The sequence below is a fragment of the Durotheca rogersii genome, assembly GCF_024521655.1.
Source record: "Durotheca rogersii strain YMJ 92031201 chromosome Unknown GGS23scaffold_7, whole genome shotgun sequence".
In the NCBI taxonomy this organism is placed as follows: domain Eukaryota; kingdom Fungi; phylum Ascomycota; class Sordariomycetes; order Xylariales; family Xylariaceae; genus Durotheca; species Durotheca rogersii.
This window is the reverse complement of record NW_026251238.1, coordinates 1,273,717-1,290,297: the sequence shown is the minus strand read 5'-3', so window position 1 is coordinate 1,290,297 and position 16,581 is coordinate 1,273,717. Positions and strand designations below refer to the sequence as shown.

The window sequence follows — 16,581 nt, the reverse complement described above, 5'->3', positions numbered from 1 at the left end:
TTGTTTCCCTTTGTTTGAAAGCCCTGTCGGCTTGTTCCTTTCTTAGTGTTATCCCATATCTGCAAGTCTCAGATGGATACCCAAGGACTGGCACAATAGACGACGGTGTAACGTGACTGATCTTTCAACCCGACTCGGGTCCAGCTCCCGGGCCAAGTCCTCAAAAAACGCCCCCTCGCTCTAGTCTGTGTACGCATACAGACAGACTCCGGCTGCATGTCTGCTCTGTCAATTCGGCCGACTTACATACGACAACACAATGCGTACATACACAGTACATGTGGTCTGCTGTTCATTGAAACTCATTGCCTGATGTAGCCTAAAGACAGCGAGAGCCTAGGTGTTGTGGCGGGTTGTGAGCTCCATAAGCGGGTCGGCGGAACTAGGGGAAGACGGAACCAACAATAATTTGACCATGAAGTGACCGGATTGAGGGGGCAGGGATGACACACGAGCCACTACGCCGCGCCTCGCTGACGGACGGAGACAGGAGAGGGAGAAGAGTGTGTGTGTGAGAGTGAGAGAAGATCGAGCCACAGGAATCGGACTGTCTGCAGGTGGCTCCCCAAAGTCGCTTGACCGATGGCACAATACAATACGATACTTACATACAATACAACACATACATACATATGTAGGTACCTACCTACATACATACCCGCATCATACTGGCTGCCGTTATCTCTGCTGCTACATTCCGCTGCCGCTGGCATGGGGAAACATGGCGTTGCCCTGTATGTATGGAGACATGTACGTATTGTAATACCTACCTCCGGTGGCCCGGTGTAAGCAAGGTGATTGATAGGGAAAACGCTGACGATGATGGCTTTCCTCTGCGCTCGGAGATGTCCTTCCCCTGCAGTCTCTCTCATTTGACTCGTTGGAGGCTCGGTAATCCGTGCTCAACCCAGCCAGTTTGAAACTTGGAAACTCGTCGAATGTAGGGCATGTCTGCGCAGCAGGCACCGGCTGGAGTGATGATGGGTCATCGCCACAAACCGTCGCATTTTTGTCCTCCCTCGCAAGCATAGAAGTTAACGGCTTCATACCCGACCACTAGTATGCGTCGCCAGATTTGGTAGTCCTCTTTTTTTTTCTCTGTGCGGCGCGACGAACACCTGTCTCGCCGGGGCTGCGGCCTCTCTCTCTTTTGAGGACGACTGTGACGTGGTGACGTATGAAGTAGGATGCCACATCCTCGAGCAAAGATACCTAGATTCCTCCCTCTTTCGCGGCTCTGGATCTGTGTAATCTGCGCACATATGTATTGCCGGTGTGAGTAACCTGACTGGAATGAGACCGAAAGCAGCGGTCGCATTTTGCGACATCCCCGAAAGTACGCGCGCGCGCCACAGTATTGAGGTACGTCGCACATCCCAAAGCTATGGAAACCGATTTGTTGAATCGAGATTTGCCTGTGGTGGGATAATTTTGCACGCCCACGACGGTGTTTTCGACGATCGCCCTGTGCGGGCTTCTCGCGCAGCCTCGCACGACAGCGCACACTGCAGCACGGTTGATGCCGCCGGCTCGGCGCAGTAATGTGTTACCGAAATCAAGGGGCTAAAAATACCCACGTTCAGCTACGGCGAGGTGTGGCTGATGGTATTTTTTTTTTTCATCGATCTTCCATTATCCTCATCTTACGGAATTACACGACTATGCTGTCAGCTGACGATACCGTATCTACATGGTAAAACGGGACAACGCCAGGTAACAGACGGAGGCTTCGCTGGTTCATGCGTGTACGTGCCTACGTACGTATACCTATACACACACATCCATAGAAGAGGAGGTAGCCATGGGGGCTAGGAGGTGAGGCCGCGTATACTCATAGGTTGCCCTCGTACTCGACGGCCTTCGATGTCTTGGGTTGCGCAGGTAACATATGTCCATAGATGGGCAATATCGAATCGATCCCCGGTCCCGCGTGTACTGGTATGTATTGGATGTACGAATGCGCGTGTGTGAGTAATTTTACCTACTGGGAAGCCCGAATGACATGCGTCTCTCCACGGCCGAACCGTTGAGCACATACAGGATACGGTAATAGCGGGCGGTAATATGCCAGCTAGCAAGGCAAGCATCGACTCGTAATCCCCCACGATATATTGCATCAACGACTCGGAACGTGATTCGCACTATTCGATACTGTTTCAGCGCTTAGATGAGCTGGGAATGCCGGATCAGGCCTGGAGCAGCAGGCGAACCTCCCACGCACCGGAACATTGAAGGGAATGTTCCATGCAACCTCGATCACTTCCACTGGCTTCTGCACGAGAATAGCCCCGTATTTCGTCCGAACTGCAACTAGCAGACGGGAGTAACCTAGCGTGAAGCTGCGATCTGACCTGGCCTGGGGCGAGAGGGAGGGCTTAGGGTCGGCGATCGTACATACAGACATGCATACATTACGCACATACACACCTACATAATATACGTACGTACGTACGTGCATACTCATACGTACAGACATGCATACATGCCTACCTACCTACCTACCTACCTACCTACATAGACACGCGCTTTAATGGTGGCGATGCTGGTCTCTGCTTACCTGGCGTCGACCGCGCTCCGGGACTTCTTAGACTAGGTATCACGCGCGGGAAGCCTAGACAAGATTTCCTTTCGGCAATGGCGCCCGAGAGACGGCGTCCAGCGAGGTTGAGAGCATCGCCTCCTCGTCCTCCCCATTCCGGGCACGATCCAGTGGCCAGTATTTATCATCGTACAGGGATGCGCAGAGTCGTGACACCGACAGGTTTCAGCCGAACTGGCAGTCTTCTCACCTCGCCGAGGACGAATCGGTCTGTCCTGACACCATTTCCGAGGACATCGACAAAGCTGGCGAGGCGTAGCCGCCGAGGACCGGTCCGATTACTGAGAGAGAGAGAGAGAGAGAGGAAGCACATCGCAGCCGCGCGCACGTTGGGCACGAAGCAGACGTAGGCCAGCAAGGCTGCGCTTGCTGAGGCGTGGCCGTAGAGGGCAAGTTACAGCGGAATTTCACCTCGACAAACACGACCCGGCCCCTCCTCGTCTCCCGAGACAAGCCCGACACAACCGCTTACGCAGTTGTTCGCTTGCGCGCCACGATATCCTGGGAAGCATGGCGCCCATGGGGGTGAGACAGGAATGCATAGCATACATGCGTCCAATACCTAGCGCTGGACGCTCATCTACCGGGTATGGGCATATGGGTATGAATGTATGTATGTGTATACACCTATTATATATATATATATATTTTTATGTGTACTTGTATGCACAGGCGGATGTCGTCGAGAGCAATTTCGCCATCGTCGTCGCCGGAAGGCCGGCTTGCAGCAGCGCCCCCGGAGATGAAAACGGCCAACTCACCAGGTCAAACGGCGGAGGGGAGTTATCGACGACGAGCAACGCAGTGTAACTGGGGCCCGGCCGTTTGGGCACGGACGGGAATCCCGCATGCGCGAACGTCCGTCTGTCTTCGTAATGCGACCAAGTTAATCGAGCGGTACGGTGCAGCAAAGGCGTGCTTCGCCTTGCGGGCGTCGTATGTGTGTATCTGCAAGAATACCTACCTTACCGGTCTGCCGTCCTGCCCACGTACAGACGGGGCTTGTCTACCTCGAGAGATCGACCTACCTGATGCGGCAGGTAGCCTCGGACACACGTAGGATCTACGTGTACGTACCTCCGGTTGACAGGACCGCATTGTCATGCTACCTGTATGCAGGCACGTGTCGCTATTTTCATACCGACAATGCACACCTGCGATGCATAAGGTTGGGTTGGGCCAGGTAGAGACGTCCCACATGCCCACCTGCCTGGAGGTACCTGAGGTACTGCCGGGGGCCACGAGGTGGGTCGCATGAAAGGGTGGATTATTGGGGTTTCTACGAGGCCTTCTAGAAGAAAATGAGGTGGAGCCGTCGTCGTCGTCGTCGCTGCGGACGGCCTCCCATCCACGGGCGGATGTATGTAGGTACTGCCTCCTACGCACTCCGCCCGCAAGGTCAGATTAGGCAGCGCGTCCTGAGTTAGGTCGGAGGTATAGGTAGGTAGGTACATACATCGACGCGGCGCGGCGTGTACATACATGCCAAGTCGATGCTCGATACCAGTCGACGTCGCTCTCTGGGCGGTCGGAGTCGTTACAGCTTGGAGGTAATTCGATCGATTCGCTATCGCACACACATCCGCAGAGAGGCAGGTAGAGGTAGGCAGGTACCTCGCGCTTCAGGTGACCGGGGCGTAACGTCAGGTAGCAATCCGGCCATAGCAACCGGGTCTCTCCCAGCGGAAGGGGGCCTCGCATTCTAGACCACCATACATCCACTTTTCCCTCTCCACCCGTACCAAGCCCCTACCATCTTGAAAATAGCCAAAACCACGTCGATCGCCTCAATTCCGTCAACCTTGTTTGAAACTTAGCTGCTCAACTATGTGTGTGCGGACGGTATCGATCATCGCCCTGCATCCACGGGTGGTGCCCGTCGGGCACCCCTCTGCCTACATTACGCACTATTGGGCTGGCGGGCGGGCAGGCAGGCAGACAGACGACCAGACAGGCAATAGGAGCGCGCCCGTTCCCCGTCCCAAGCGCGGCACCCAACCAAACCCAAGCGCTCCCTCTGGCCCCAATCTTGCAAAGTACCGAGCCAGCCTTCCCAGCTGTGCGGAAGCCCTAGGTACCATTGCCAAGGAGCGTGGAATGCCCTCCCAATCGGACCACTCGCCCGTTCTGGGGGGCTTTCGAGAAGAGGGCTCGGTCCATTTGCGGCAGACCAGGGGGGAAAACCTCATCCTTTTACGTGCTTAAGCAGCATCAGCATCAGCATCAGCACAGCCTGAGTTGACTCAACTCGCATGGACGCGACGGCGTTGTGCCGCCCCCGATAACCCCCTTTTCCGTCGCTGTTGTTTTTCTCACCCTCGCCCGCCCACGACTAATAAGCGAGCCTGCAACGCGGTCGCACGTCGCGGCAGGACTCGGTGAGACTGATCAATCAGAATCCCCAAACCGGCACAATGCCACCCCTTTCCCGGGGGGGTTAGAGGAAGGCATCGCATCCAGGGGTAGGGAGCTCGGATGGGAGGCAAGCCATGTACCGGATACAAATTTGTACATGCCTCCAAGGCGCAGCTTAGCCTGCCCGGGACGTCCAAGCTGCCACCGATGCCACATGGCTCTCCACTCCTTGTATTTTTCCAGTTCCTGCATTAGCACATATGTAGGGACCTGTGCAAATTAGCCCGGGTGCGCTCCGAAGAAATCCCTCTACCAAATTAATTTATGAGTATGACTCGACCTACGCGCACCGCGTTACCAGCTCCTTGTCCTCCCCCGTCATGCCCTGGGACATGACCGAATTGCAGGTATCGAGACAAGATGTGCATACCTGTCTACCTTAGGTACCTCTACACACCATGCCTCTATCTACAAGCCCCATAGGTTAGGTACATACACGCCTCCCTTGTACTGTTACATGCAACCCACGCATCCGAGGTACCTGCCTTGGCAGTCACCCCAAGGTATAATCTCGCTCGCCTCTTCGCGCCATGTCCCCAGGCAGGCACCTCTCGGGGCGTAGGCAGGTGCAGAGCAGAGCAGAACAGAACACGTCGCATTCTGCACCCGCCTCCCGTCATCTCGCCTCTTTTCTCGTTTCGAATTGGCACGGCGACGGGTGACCGTGGCGATCCAAGAATAGCGCGAGAGAGCCTTGCTGCTCTGGGCCTCGACTAGTCAGAAAGCGGTTGTCGTCGCGTTACGAGTGGCTCGCGCGGCCGTGGTCCACGCGCGACAGCAGGGGACGAGTCGAACCCTTTTTGCTCGGCAAGCCCGCGGCGATGATCCCCCGAAAGGACGACGGGCAGAAAAGTGGACGCATTATCTGGGCGCATTATTTGCCATTCCTTTTCTTCCCCCCTTCCTCTCTCCCTCCCCCCCCTCCCCCTGCCGGACCGGGGGGGGGGGAGAGAAAGGAAGGGGGGCGGCCGTCCGCGCGCGACCGCTGGGTTCGCGCAGCAAGCAGCACGCACGCACGCCTGGCGATGCCGATGAGGCTCAACATTCCGACGCGGTGGGCGAGTCGGTGCAGAATGCAGTGTTTTATCATCATGTGACTCTCGAACCAGCGGCTCAATCGGCGCATGGAATCTGCTCGCACGCGTTTCGTTGGTCCGGCGATCCTAACCTGCGCGTTGCCCCTGGCCAATGAAGCCCCCCCCCGGGGGCCCGGCTTGGGGGAAAAATAAGAAATCAAAAGCAAAAGGAGCAAAACCCGTCACGACGGGCGGTCTGTACGTACGAGGAGGCCTGCACGCAGGTATGTGTGTGTGTGTAGGTATGTATGTATGCGTGTGCGTATGTACGTGCGCTATCTTGTTCCTACCTACATGCCTACATCATCCCATCCTCTCACACCGGTCCTGCGACGGAGGTTTATAAAAAAAGGAAAGCAGGGCGGGCCAGGGCTGGCTGGGTGCCGGGCGTCTTCCCTGCTGATACCGCCCGCCACACTGCCGAACCCAAGTCCCTGGGACTTTGACTTCCAGCTGCCGCAGCGAGCAAGACGGAGAGAGAGAGAGACCCACGTTCGCCAGTACGACCAAAAGGGGTCTCCCCCGTACCCGGTGGCGTGGCGTGAGAGTGAGCGAGTGAGCCGGCGGCGGCCTGAGAGGCTTCCCTAGTATCGTCAGATTCTTATTCCTGGCCCATCACCCGATCTCCACCCGGCCGCGTACCCAGGCCCGGCCTGGTTTGATCTGACTCGATCGCCATGCGAACGGCTCACCACCACGCGGCGTACGCAATGGGCGCGCGTGCGTATGCATGTGCATACATCTCGACCACGGCACAGGTCGTCGCACTGGTCACATCCGCTGAGGCCCCCCTTTCAGCCGTCCGCCGACTCTGTGCTGCCGCCTCACGCACTACTAGTCCTCGAGATACCTACACGGTCAGCCTCACCCCCCGGTCGCCGCCATCTCCTGCCGTGGTGTCCCGGCCTATCGGAGACAGCGAGGCCAGGATTGCTACCACCGGTTCGGCGACGTCGACGGCTCTCCTGAGGCCCACAGAGTGGGGGATTCCCTATCGGCCCGCCAGTACATATGCAGGTACATACATCCATACTCTATATACCTACTCATACATTCATACACCCCGTACTCCTCGAGGGGGGGAACCGTCACGGGAGTTCATCCGACATCCCATGCAGGGTCTAGGCCGTCCGGGGAATATTTCGTCGTCGTATCCAGGAACCCCTCTCACGGTATATTGTCTCCGGCGGGTCAGGAGTCATGTTTACCAGCTGCCTGGATCGAGATGCGGTTGGCTCCCCCTTTCAGAAAGGAGATACCCTCGAGTGGGCTTGCCAGAAGGAGCCCGCCCCCCTTTATGAGCAAGCGTCGTGTGGTGCGTGCTCCCATGTCAGCCTTGGGAATTCCGAGCCAATTCTTCGGGCAAGCCTTTTTTCTTCTCTTTGCTTTTTGTCATCCCAGGACCGTGGGCGGCCTGATTTCCCCTAAACAAAGTAGACGGTGTGGAGCGCGACGAGACCGTCGGGACGGTTTCCAGACCCACTAGATTATTTTCTAGCCTTTCCCTATTTCGAACCCTTCCCCCAGCCGCTTGCTCCCAAGAAGTCCCTAATAGACCTGCCCATCCGGCGCCTTAGGTGTAGCCCGTTGATGTCTCGCCCCTAGTTCCCGGGAAGGGGGTTGCTTCCCGTGATTCAATATGTGTGGCCTCAAGTTGTTGGAGAGCATAAACGCCGGCCTATATTACCTATAATCAGCAGCTCTCGCCCTTCGAGGGAAAACGAAACCCGTCGAATTAGGGGACTTATTGGGTCCCCTTCCCAACCCCCGGCACTTACGATATGTATCTCGGGATTTGGGAACCTATCGTGTTCCATTTGGGCAAGGATCAGGCATCCCCTGTCTGACCTTACCTGTGGCACCGGGGAAGCCATCCGTCACGGCGGGTTAGCCATGCGCGCACGCCCTCTTCTTCTCTCTTCGCGCTCGTCTCGCCGAATTGACGTGCTCGTCAGATTAAGAAGGAAAATTTTTTCCTCCTCCCAGCGTCATCTCTCGAGCTCGGACGAACACGAAGAAGGATCAAAGCAAACCGGTAAAAACTCCTTCGGCTAATAGAAATGTTGGGACGAGCAGACTGGGCGGTTGATCGACGAAATAAAGTCTCTCTGAACCCACGGCAACAAAACCCGCCACAAAAAAAAAGGGGACCAGGACGGGGGACAACCATGCCGTCCAGCGCCCTCTCAGGTTTGTGGTCAAACATGCTACGTAGGGTGCACGACAACTCTCGTTCCGTATATGCGTAGTATCCATGTCTAACGAGACTGGTCCCCCGTCACCGAGGAGAACACAGTGTAGGTTGTCGGCTGAGCCAGCACAGAAAGCTATGCAACCTCCCTAAACCGCGTCAACCTTATTATTTCCTCTTCTCTCCCTTTCCTCTCTGCCTGCCGGCGGCAAGGCAAGGTGCGTTACCGTCTCTAGCTGCTATCTGTCTAATTTTGGCAACGCGAGAGATTTGTGGCGTTCCGGCGTTCTCGCTAGCGGACCCTCGTACGTTACCAGAAACCCAGATTGGCTCAACTGCTCGGAGCAGGACAAAAAGGGTCCTTCTCGTCTGCCTGCCTTGTCCGTTAGGGCGAGTCGCTCCGCCAACCGCCTTTTTCCCTCGTCCGTCGTCTACGGAGAAGGTAACGGATAGGGGAGGGGAGCGGACGGACTGTATGCATAACCCTGTGCATTTCCCGTTTATTAAGAAGAGCGAGAGAAGAAAAAAAAACAAGTTTCGACTCGGTTTCTCGTCAATGGTAATTCACGACTCTCCAGACTCGTGGCCGACAGCGCAAGCAAAAGTCCCGAGCCCAATGAGCGCGGCCGACCGGGCTTCCTCTCATCATATCTGCAGACGCGCGACGCGACAACTTAAAGAACCCGTCCAACCCACTGGAACCCCGGTCCTACGTGTGGTCCGGTAGGATTGATAGGATTGGGCTATGTCACGAAGCTCGGGAAATTTCAAAATAAAATAAAATAATTTTTCGTCTCATTTTGTGCGAATTCGTCGGGCATGGGTGAACATGTTAGACCTCCCGTACGACGGCATCCTCTTCCTATCAAATCAATCAGGACCCTTTACCATGCCTGGTCGCCAGGTGACCGGGCATGTATGTATTCTGTAAGTACCCTCGGCGGCTCGCGACGCCTTAACGAATACATGCGTAGGCTCTGCTCCCACGTGGTACCTCAGCAGGGGCTGGCCGCCTGAAACGAGACCCCGTTGGATTCGGATAATTGGCCCTGCCCGCCGCCGACGACATTGGCTATCTCAGCCGAACGAACACACTCACACACACAAACCTACACACCACTTACGCACCCTCACCCTCACACGCATACAGGTAGGTGCGTGCATACGTCCATATGGCATGTGTGTATTTCCCCAGGGTCCAGCGTCATCGGCATGAAACTCCCCCATCAGCCCCGAGGGCCTATACAATTTGCCGGCTATTACTTTCTGTGTGTATGCGTGTCGGGGACAGCGAGTCGAAATGTGGATGGGGGGAGAGGGGAAGGGGGGGGCCTGTAGCAGAGGGAGGGCGGCCAAGCAGGGCCTGGGCGTCTGGAGTTTGGGCAACGAGAGCGAAGGGGGGGGGAAGCAATATCTGGCCGGTTCGAGCCCAACCGCCACACATTCTCCTCACGAGGGGGGAGGGGGGGGGTTGAGCTGTACGCTTTTGCCTCCGTCCGACGTAGGCAGGTCCTCGTTACGCCGCATCCAGGCCCCTTTGCAACCAGGTTGACGTCGAGGCTAGAGACGATAGGTGCCGCTCTGGCTGGGCGAAGTGGCCTCCCATCTTGAAACGCCGACACGCTCGTGATGGTGACTCGTGGGATGTTCTAAGTTTGGACGGGAAAAGGGAAAGCAGCCGGTGGTGTCGACGGCGATTGGTAGCCTCACATTGCACCTGGCTCGGCCGCCGCGTCGCTCGCTTGTAGGGTGGCTCTATAGGGTTGTTGGAGCAGCAGGTGACGTAGAGCGAGCGAGCTGGGGAGGATTCGGAGTAGGCCGCACAACATCGGTCGGCGGGACTTCCAGATCGCTGTATAGCGTGCAGGATCTGGACAGAGGCCGATGCGTGGATGTATGTTTCCGGGACGCATGTAGGTTGGACGGGTTGACGTGTTGGAGGATGTAGGATGTTAGCACACAGACGAGCTGCCACACCGAGGAGCCTGGGTGGTTAGCAGGCCCGCGGCAGCACCTGATGTTGCAGTATACATGCCGTAGTATACATGAAGTAGGTATACGTGTTGTACGTATACACCCACGGTTGGGTATAATAATAGTTCGCTGGCGGCACGGGCCAGGTAACCGATTACCAGCCGGATACCTCGCGGCCGTTGTACCCTCTCTGCTCTGTGCCACGCTGCCTCGGGGAGTGGACTTGCCCTGCTGTTACCCATCGCCATTACCCACAGAATTCCGGCGCTTCCACGAGGAGACGCCATAGCGGAAGCCGCAACGGAGCCCAGCTGACGGAGCGACCTGCCTGTCCGAGATGGCTGCGCCTATGTACCATTGTACCCTGGTACCCTCTTATGCCCCTATACCCTTCTGGAGGAGGAGGAAGCCACAGCTGCAGCCTCGCCCCACTGCCACTCGCAGCTGCCCAGCCGCGGACGGCAACGTCACCTCCCCCACCATCTCCATCTTCGCTCTCTCCAAACAACTCCGAACTCCAACCCGACTTTGGCGGCATCGAGTCGACCAGGAGCTTCATCCCTCCCACCGCCCACAGCCCGCACGCACCCACGCCCACGCCCGCGCCCACGCCCACGCCCACGCCCACGCCCACACGGGCACCCGCGAGAGAGCACGCATACAGATACGCACACGCACACGCACATGCACACAGGCCGGGGAGCTACACGTAGCAACTCGGATACGGAACCGACAGACGGCTCTGCCTCTCGACTGGGCACCAATTGCGAGAAAAAAATAGGGGGCGAGGGAGACGGACCTAGGCTTTGCCTTTCGTCTCGACACGCACACGCACACACACACAATAGACACACATACCACACATACACGCACGCACGCACGCACGCACTCACACATACACACATACACACACTCACACATACACCCGTCGGGCATCCTGGTTCCAACCTGGTCTAGTCCGGTCTGGCCTTAGCGCGATCCCTCCTCTTGCTGCCTTCGCGTGCGTGTTCTCCTGAGGAAGAAAGCCGGCCGCGATGTCCATCATCCAGCAGCACACGGCTGCCACGCTCAGCGACGCCTGGCGAACGATCAACATCGACGCGCTCGACCCGGACTCGTCGCAGAACTTCGACACCTCCACCCTGCACCCGCCGCTGCTCGAGGTCGGCGAGGCCGACGTCCGGCAGCTGAACGCGCAGGTCCGGCAGCTGCTTCGGGGCGGCGACGCTGAGGGCGCCCTCAGGGGCAGCCTCGAGAGCCCCGTGTACAACGGTAGCGATGCCGCCAAGGTACGACACATGGCCTGACCATCTCGTCTCGCAGTGGACGATGAAGAAGTCTCCCCCCCCTTACCACCCCTACCCCCCCCCGGATGGGTGGAAGAGGGCCCGAGTGGAACATGGCAATGCTAACCTCGAACGCCGTTTGTCGTCGCGCAACAACAGGACCAGCACCTGCAGACCGTCCTCGAGGTCCTGCAGTCCATCAAGGCCAGCGACATGACCCCGATGCTGCTGCGCATCTACGGCTCCCCGGGCGGCTCCGAGCTGCTCGACGTGCTGATGAAGTATCTGTAAGTCGTTCGTCGTAACCCATCCCCCATCCCCCTTAGCTAAGCACGAGGCAAGGCCCGACCGACTGCTACCGTCGTGGCGTTTCAGCTACCTATACTGACCTCGCACGCAGATACAAGGGCATGTCCGGCGGCGCAGGCGCCGGAGGGCGGACGCCGACCCGGAACCTGACGCCGCAGCCGACCGGGTTCAGCCAGGTCGGCTCGCGCCCCGGCATCCCCAGCGAGTCCACGGGCACGGCCATGAGCGTGCTGCTGAGCTGGCACGAGAAGGTGGTCGACGTCACGGGCCTGGGCAGCATAGAGCGGTGCATGACGGACTGGCGCAAGGTGTAGAGGCGAGGGGGGAGAGAGACCGAGCAGCAGAGACCATGTGACGCGGAGCAAGCCTCAGAAAATGGCGTCTTGAATTTATTCTATCCCGTATCCTGTTCTTTCGATCTGGGTAGCCTCGAAATGTATGCAAATGTCTTTTTTGACTGGTATATATCAGCGGTGTGTCGACGTGTCGGTATCACAGCGGGTGTCCTGCCTCACCTCGTGTGCTCCAGCTCTATGGCTTCCGTAATAATTCCCAATTCAATGTGTCTGTCGTATATTGACTATATGTTCGCCGTCTCGTTCTCGTGTGTTTGATACCCAACTACTTACACAGCTGGAACGGGATGTGATCTTGATCTATTTATTTATTATTTAATCATTTCGTGATTTTTACATGGTGATCTGTCGTCTATAGGTACTCGATACCGTGCTTCGTCCCCGGAGTGACTGGTGTATCTGCCTTGTTTTCGACACCGCGCGCCGTGATCCCATTGTTTTGGAGGTAACCCGTAGCACGCAAATTTCATCTCCGTGTTTTCTCATTTCCCCTTTCCAAGCGAGAGTCCCGGATCAGGCGAGCCATTCCACTCTACCATCGGTTGGATCAGCTATCACGTCGGACACCTATTCCGCGCCAGTTCCCCGTCGACCGTTTCATCTAGCCGGTGCTCGGAGCCTGCTGAATCCCATATCGTCTACCTCCCAGCTCTTTCACCTCATACACATCTCCCATCCCCGTCGCCCGCCGCCGCCATGGGCGCCGTCCCGGCGACCTGGCACTGCCCGGCCTGCAACGCCGACTTCGTTGGCCCCGATGCCGCCGAGGCGCACCTGGCTGAGCACGCCTCCCGGGCCGGCGGCGACCGAGGCCAGTGCGATCTCTGCGACGGCCGGCGGCTCGACAAGAAGCAGCTCGCGGCACACCTGAAGGACCCGGTGTTCCACAACATCTGTCCCGTGTGCAAGACAGATTTCTTCCGGAGCAAGTCGGGCCTGGATAACCACATCAGCCGGAAGCACGCCAGGTGCCCGGTGCCGTCTTGCGGCGTCGTCTTCGAGAGGGCCCAGATCCAGGACCACCTGGCCAAGAAGCACCCTACGTGCAACACCTGCGACATCACCTACGCGGACCCCCTTGATTTCATCGCCCACAAGCACCGTGTGCACATCTACTGCGACGACTGCGGCGTCGACTTCCCGTCGGCGGAAGCATACGAGGGCCACTGCAGCATCTACCATCCCGGCGACAAGAGTCCCGGCGATGCTAGCAAGTTCGACGACCCTGAGCCCGCCGGGGCGAAGTGCAATATATGCGAGCACTGCTACGAAGCGTTCGCCACGGAGGCCCTCCTCTCGGCCCACAGGAGTTGTTGCCCCAAGCTCGAGTGCGAGAAGTGCGGCTACAGGTGCGTGACTGCCATGCAGCTATGCGTCCACCTCGAGGAATTCCACCTCTACTGTAGGCTTTGCAACAAGTGGTTCGAGAGCCCGAACGCCATGAAGCGCCACAGACTGGCGGAACTGGACCACCGGCAGTGCTCGAACTGCAAGAGGACCTTCAACGAGGTCGCTGCCCTCCTGTTCCACTGGCAGCGGTACCATCACCTCTGCTTAGAGTGTCGGAAGGGGCCCTTTATGTCGACCGACGACCTCAACGAGCACTTGCGCGGACATGCTCTCGGCGAAGACAATAAATACTATTGTCTAGGATGTAAAAGGATATCTGCCTCGATGTCCACATTGCTGAAGCACCAAGAAGAAGCTCACCACTACTGTGACCGCTGCAAGATATTTTTCGAAAGCGGAGGCATATTGGCCGCACATAAGAGCATGGGCCACAAGGACCCGAAACCTCAAAATGAACACTCAATGATGACAAACACTCGGGAAATCGAGAACAGTTCGGACCTCTTTTCTGTGAGCGGCACTAGCCACCATAGTCATGGCGAAGCCGCGCGCAGAGATGGCCTCAATGTGCCACAAAGGTCTACCTTGGATTCTCCGGTAGGCCCTCCTTTAGGTACACGTGGGTATCTATTGCCAAAACGCCTCTCTAGGCTTCATGATCGAGAAGGAAGGGGGGGTCAGATGATACATATGCTAACGCCGGCCGACTGTAGGAGGCACGGCACAACGCGTCCTCGAAGGTAGCGCTGCGGCGATACGCTCTCCCCGTCGAGCGCCTCGAGGAGAGCCCGCACCACCCCCTACTGCCGAACCTGTACAGCCAGCTCCAAACCGCGGACACCGGCCGGAGGTACACCACCGAGGCCACCAGACTACCCCCGTTCTGGGGCCCGTCGATCCCGTCGCTATTCCAGCAGGAGCAGGAGAGCCTGGGCGGGAGACGCGAGTGTCGCCTTTGCGATGACGATGAAGTTTTCGGCAACTTTATTGACTTGTGCGTCCGCCTGGACGGCTGGAAGCACCAGCCGCTCCGCTTCCCTAGCTGCCTGATTTCATCTGATGATACCCTTATTTGTATGTCCGAAATGAGAGACGCTACTTTGCTCGGGAGTGAGAAGCTCTGTGTACGAAGAAGATACGCATTGATGAAAAGGAAAATGAAACAAACACGGTAATGCTTCTATTATCGTTGTTTCTCTAAGATATCTTTTAGATTCATCTCGCCGCTGCCTCGTGGGAGCGGCTGGGGCTGGTCTCCCGACTCCTTCCACCCGATCATGTAGATCGTGCGGAATGTCGCCGGTATGGACCCGTCGTCGTTCCCGTGGAGCTCGCGGTAGATGGCGTCGTTGGCCAGGAGCACGTCCCGCCGGATACCGCCCATCTCGCGACCGATGACGGCATTACCCTCGCCCATGGCCTGCATATCCTGCATGAGGGCAAACGTGTCCGGATAGTCGACGACGATGTCGTCCACGTCGACCGTTAGCATCTTGAAGCCCGCCCTCTGCAGCAGCCCGCCGACGTCTCGGACGTCGGCTAGCGGCGACACGTGGGGTGATATGCCGCCTTGTCTCTCGTGCTCGGCTAGCTGCAGCGACGTCCGGAGCTCGAAGAGCGTGTCGCCGCCGAGCATGGCGCCCATAAAGGCGCAGTCGGGCTTCAGGATGTTGTTGATCTGGGCCAGGACACCCGGCAGGTCGTTGATCCAGTGCATGCTCAGAGAGCTTAGCACCAAGTCGAAGGAATTGGCCTCGAAAGGCAACGTCTCCTCGTCTGCCAAGACCTGCCTCGTGATATTGATGTGCTTGTTGAAGTCGAGGTCCGCGTCCCGATACAGTAGCGTCTCGGACGAGTCGACCGCTAACAGGTGGTCAATCCGAGTCGAGACCCGGTCCGAAGCCGGCTGGGACGGGTCTGGGTTCTCCCGGGTCAGGGCGCGCGCGAGGTTGCAGGCATTGGCGCCGAGGTCGAGGACGTTATGATAACGGCGCTTTATGTCCTAACGAAGTACCTGTGAGTATTTATCGGCTCGGGCGGGGGCCGGGAGGGGCTCGAGCGTACCAGCAACCGGTCGCAGAGGCGGACGGCCACTTCGTCTTTCAGATAGTCGGCCACTCGGCTGCTCTCGACGTCAGCGGCGGCGCGCTCCTTCTGCAGCCATTTCGTGCGGCGGTTGAAGACCTGGTGGACGGGTGGCGCTGCAGCTTGGAAGGCGTAGGACCGCAGCGGCGGCGTCGCCAAGCTCGCTCTCGCCGCTGGTGCTCTCCTCCCAGGGACCTGCAGCGCAAGCGGTGGTGCACGTATCGCCCCCCGCAGACAGCGGCGATTCATCCTCTTCGGTGGGCGGTCAATGGGATGGACTGTCCCGCTTCATCCTGGTGCTTGGCAGGTCGACGTCGTGTAGGTATGTCGTATGCAGTGCAGGCACGGTTCACGTGTCCCCGCGAGCTTGAGGGATGGCAGTACGACAAAACCAGTCCTGCAGTTGTCATTGGCCGTGACGCTGAAGTGGAAGGGCGAGGTGGTGTTATCACTGTGGGATGGAGGCGTCGTGTGTTCGAGATTAGGTGTGGTGGGTGGTGTAGCGTGCCCAGATGGGAGGAGAAGCACGGCGATCTCATAGGTATCGATAAGCCACTCCACACCACTGTTTCTTGACTGCAAGGAGAAGGGATGTCAAGCCACACGAGGCGCAACGCAGCGGTAGGTACCGTTGGTAGCAGAAAGGCACCTTACCCTAGGTACCTAGACCTATGAGGCGACAGGACGCGGTACCTACGGGTACGACGTGATGGCCCAGAGCCGGGCTAGGTGATAAAGGGAAGCCGTCTTAATAATAAATAGATTAATTAGCAGCTCGGCAGGATGGAATATGATTAAGGGAGTGGACTGGTCACGAAATGGTAGCGTGCTGCAGATTGGTGTGCTTCTGCTTGGCCGCTCGGTTTCTTGCTAGAATCACCAAGTAGGGCCAGGCTCACCTCTCTCTGCCATTCACATTGTTCGTGCACTTCCTCCATGT

At 57.7% G+C, this 16,581-nt stretch overlaps 3 protein-coding genes across 3 annotated transcripts; 2 read left to right on the top strand and 1 right to left on the bottom strand.

The window, feature by feature from the left end:
• The first annotated feature begins 10,854 nt into the window (after positions 1-10,854).
• On the top strand, positions 10,855-12,528 carry GGS23DRAFT_563956 (Arp2/3 complex 16 kDa subunit ARPC5). Its single transcript, XM_051516117.1, has 3 exons — positions 10,855-11,544; positions 11,701-11,828; positions 11,942-12,528. The coding sequence occupies exons 1-3, from the start codon at positions 11,290-11,292 to the stop codon at positions 12,162-12,164; spliced, it is 606 nt and encodes a 201-aa protein (XP_051373059.1). The 5' UTR covers positions 10,855-11,289; the 3' UTR covers positions 12,165-12,528.
• Positions 12,529-12,797: 269 nt separating this feature from the next.
• On the top strand, positions 12,798-14,520 carry GGS23DRAFT_495012 (uncharacterized protein). The gene has a single exon (XM_051514428.1). It carries the CDS (start codon positions 12,903-12,905, stop codon positions 14,298-14,300), a length of 1,398 nt encoding a protein of 465 aa, XP_051373058.1. The 5' UTR covers positions 12,798-12,902; the 3' UTR covers positions 14,301-14,520.
• On the bottom strand, positions 14,520-16,207 carry GGS23DRAFT_495022 (S-adenosyl-L-methionine-dependent methyltransferase). The gene is made up of 2 exons (XM_051514429.1): positions 15,621-16,207; positions 14,520-15,558 (listed from the first exon to the last, which is right to left on the bottom strand). The coding sequence occupies exons 1-2, from the start codon at positions 15,888-15,890 to the stop codon at positions 14,740-14,742; spliced, it is 1,089 nt and encodes a 362-aa protein (XP_051373057.1). The 5' UTR covers positions 15,891-16,207; the 3' UTR covers positions 14,520-14,739.
• Between the last annotated feature and the right edge of the window lie 374 nt (positions 16,208-16,581).

Bases quoted from the DNA above. Each gene is read 5' to 3' on its own strand.
- GGS23DRAFT_563956 (XM_051516117.1), top strand. From the start codon at position 11,290: ATGTCCATCATCCAGCAGCACACGGCTGCCACGCTCAGCGACGCCTGG. The intron at 11,545-11,700 runs GTACGACACATG...GCGCAACAACAG, and splicing joins ACGGTAGCGATGCCGCCAAG to GACCAGCACCTGCAGACCGT. The intron at 11,829-11,941 runs GTAAGTCGTTCG...CCTCGCACGCAG, and splicing joins GACGTGCTGATGAAGTATCT to ATACAAGGGCATGTCCGGCG.
- GGS23DRAFT_495012 (XM_051514428.1), top strand. From the start codon at position 12,903: ATGGGCGCCGTCCCGGCGACCTGGCACTGCCCGGCCTGCAACGCCGAC.
- GGS23DRAFT_495022 (XM_051514429.1), bottom strand. From the start codon at position 15,890: ATGAATCGCCGCTGTCTGCGGGGGGCGATACGTGCACCACCGCTTGCG. The intron at 15,559-15,620 runs GTACGCTCGAGC...GTACTTCGTTAG, and splicing joins GCCTCTGCGACCGGTTGCTG to GACATAAAGCGCCGTTATCA.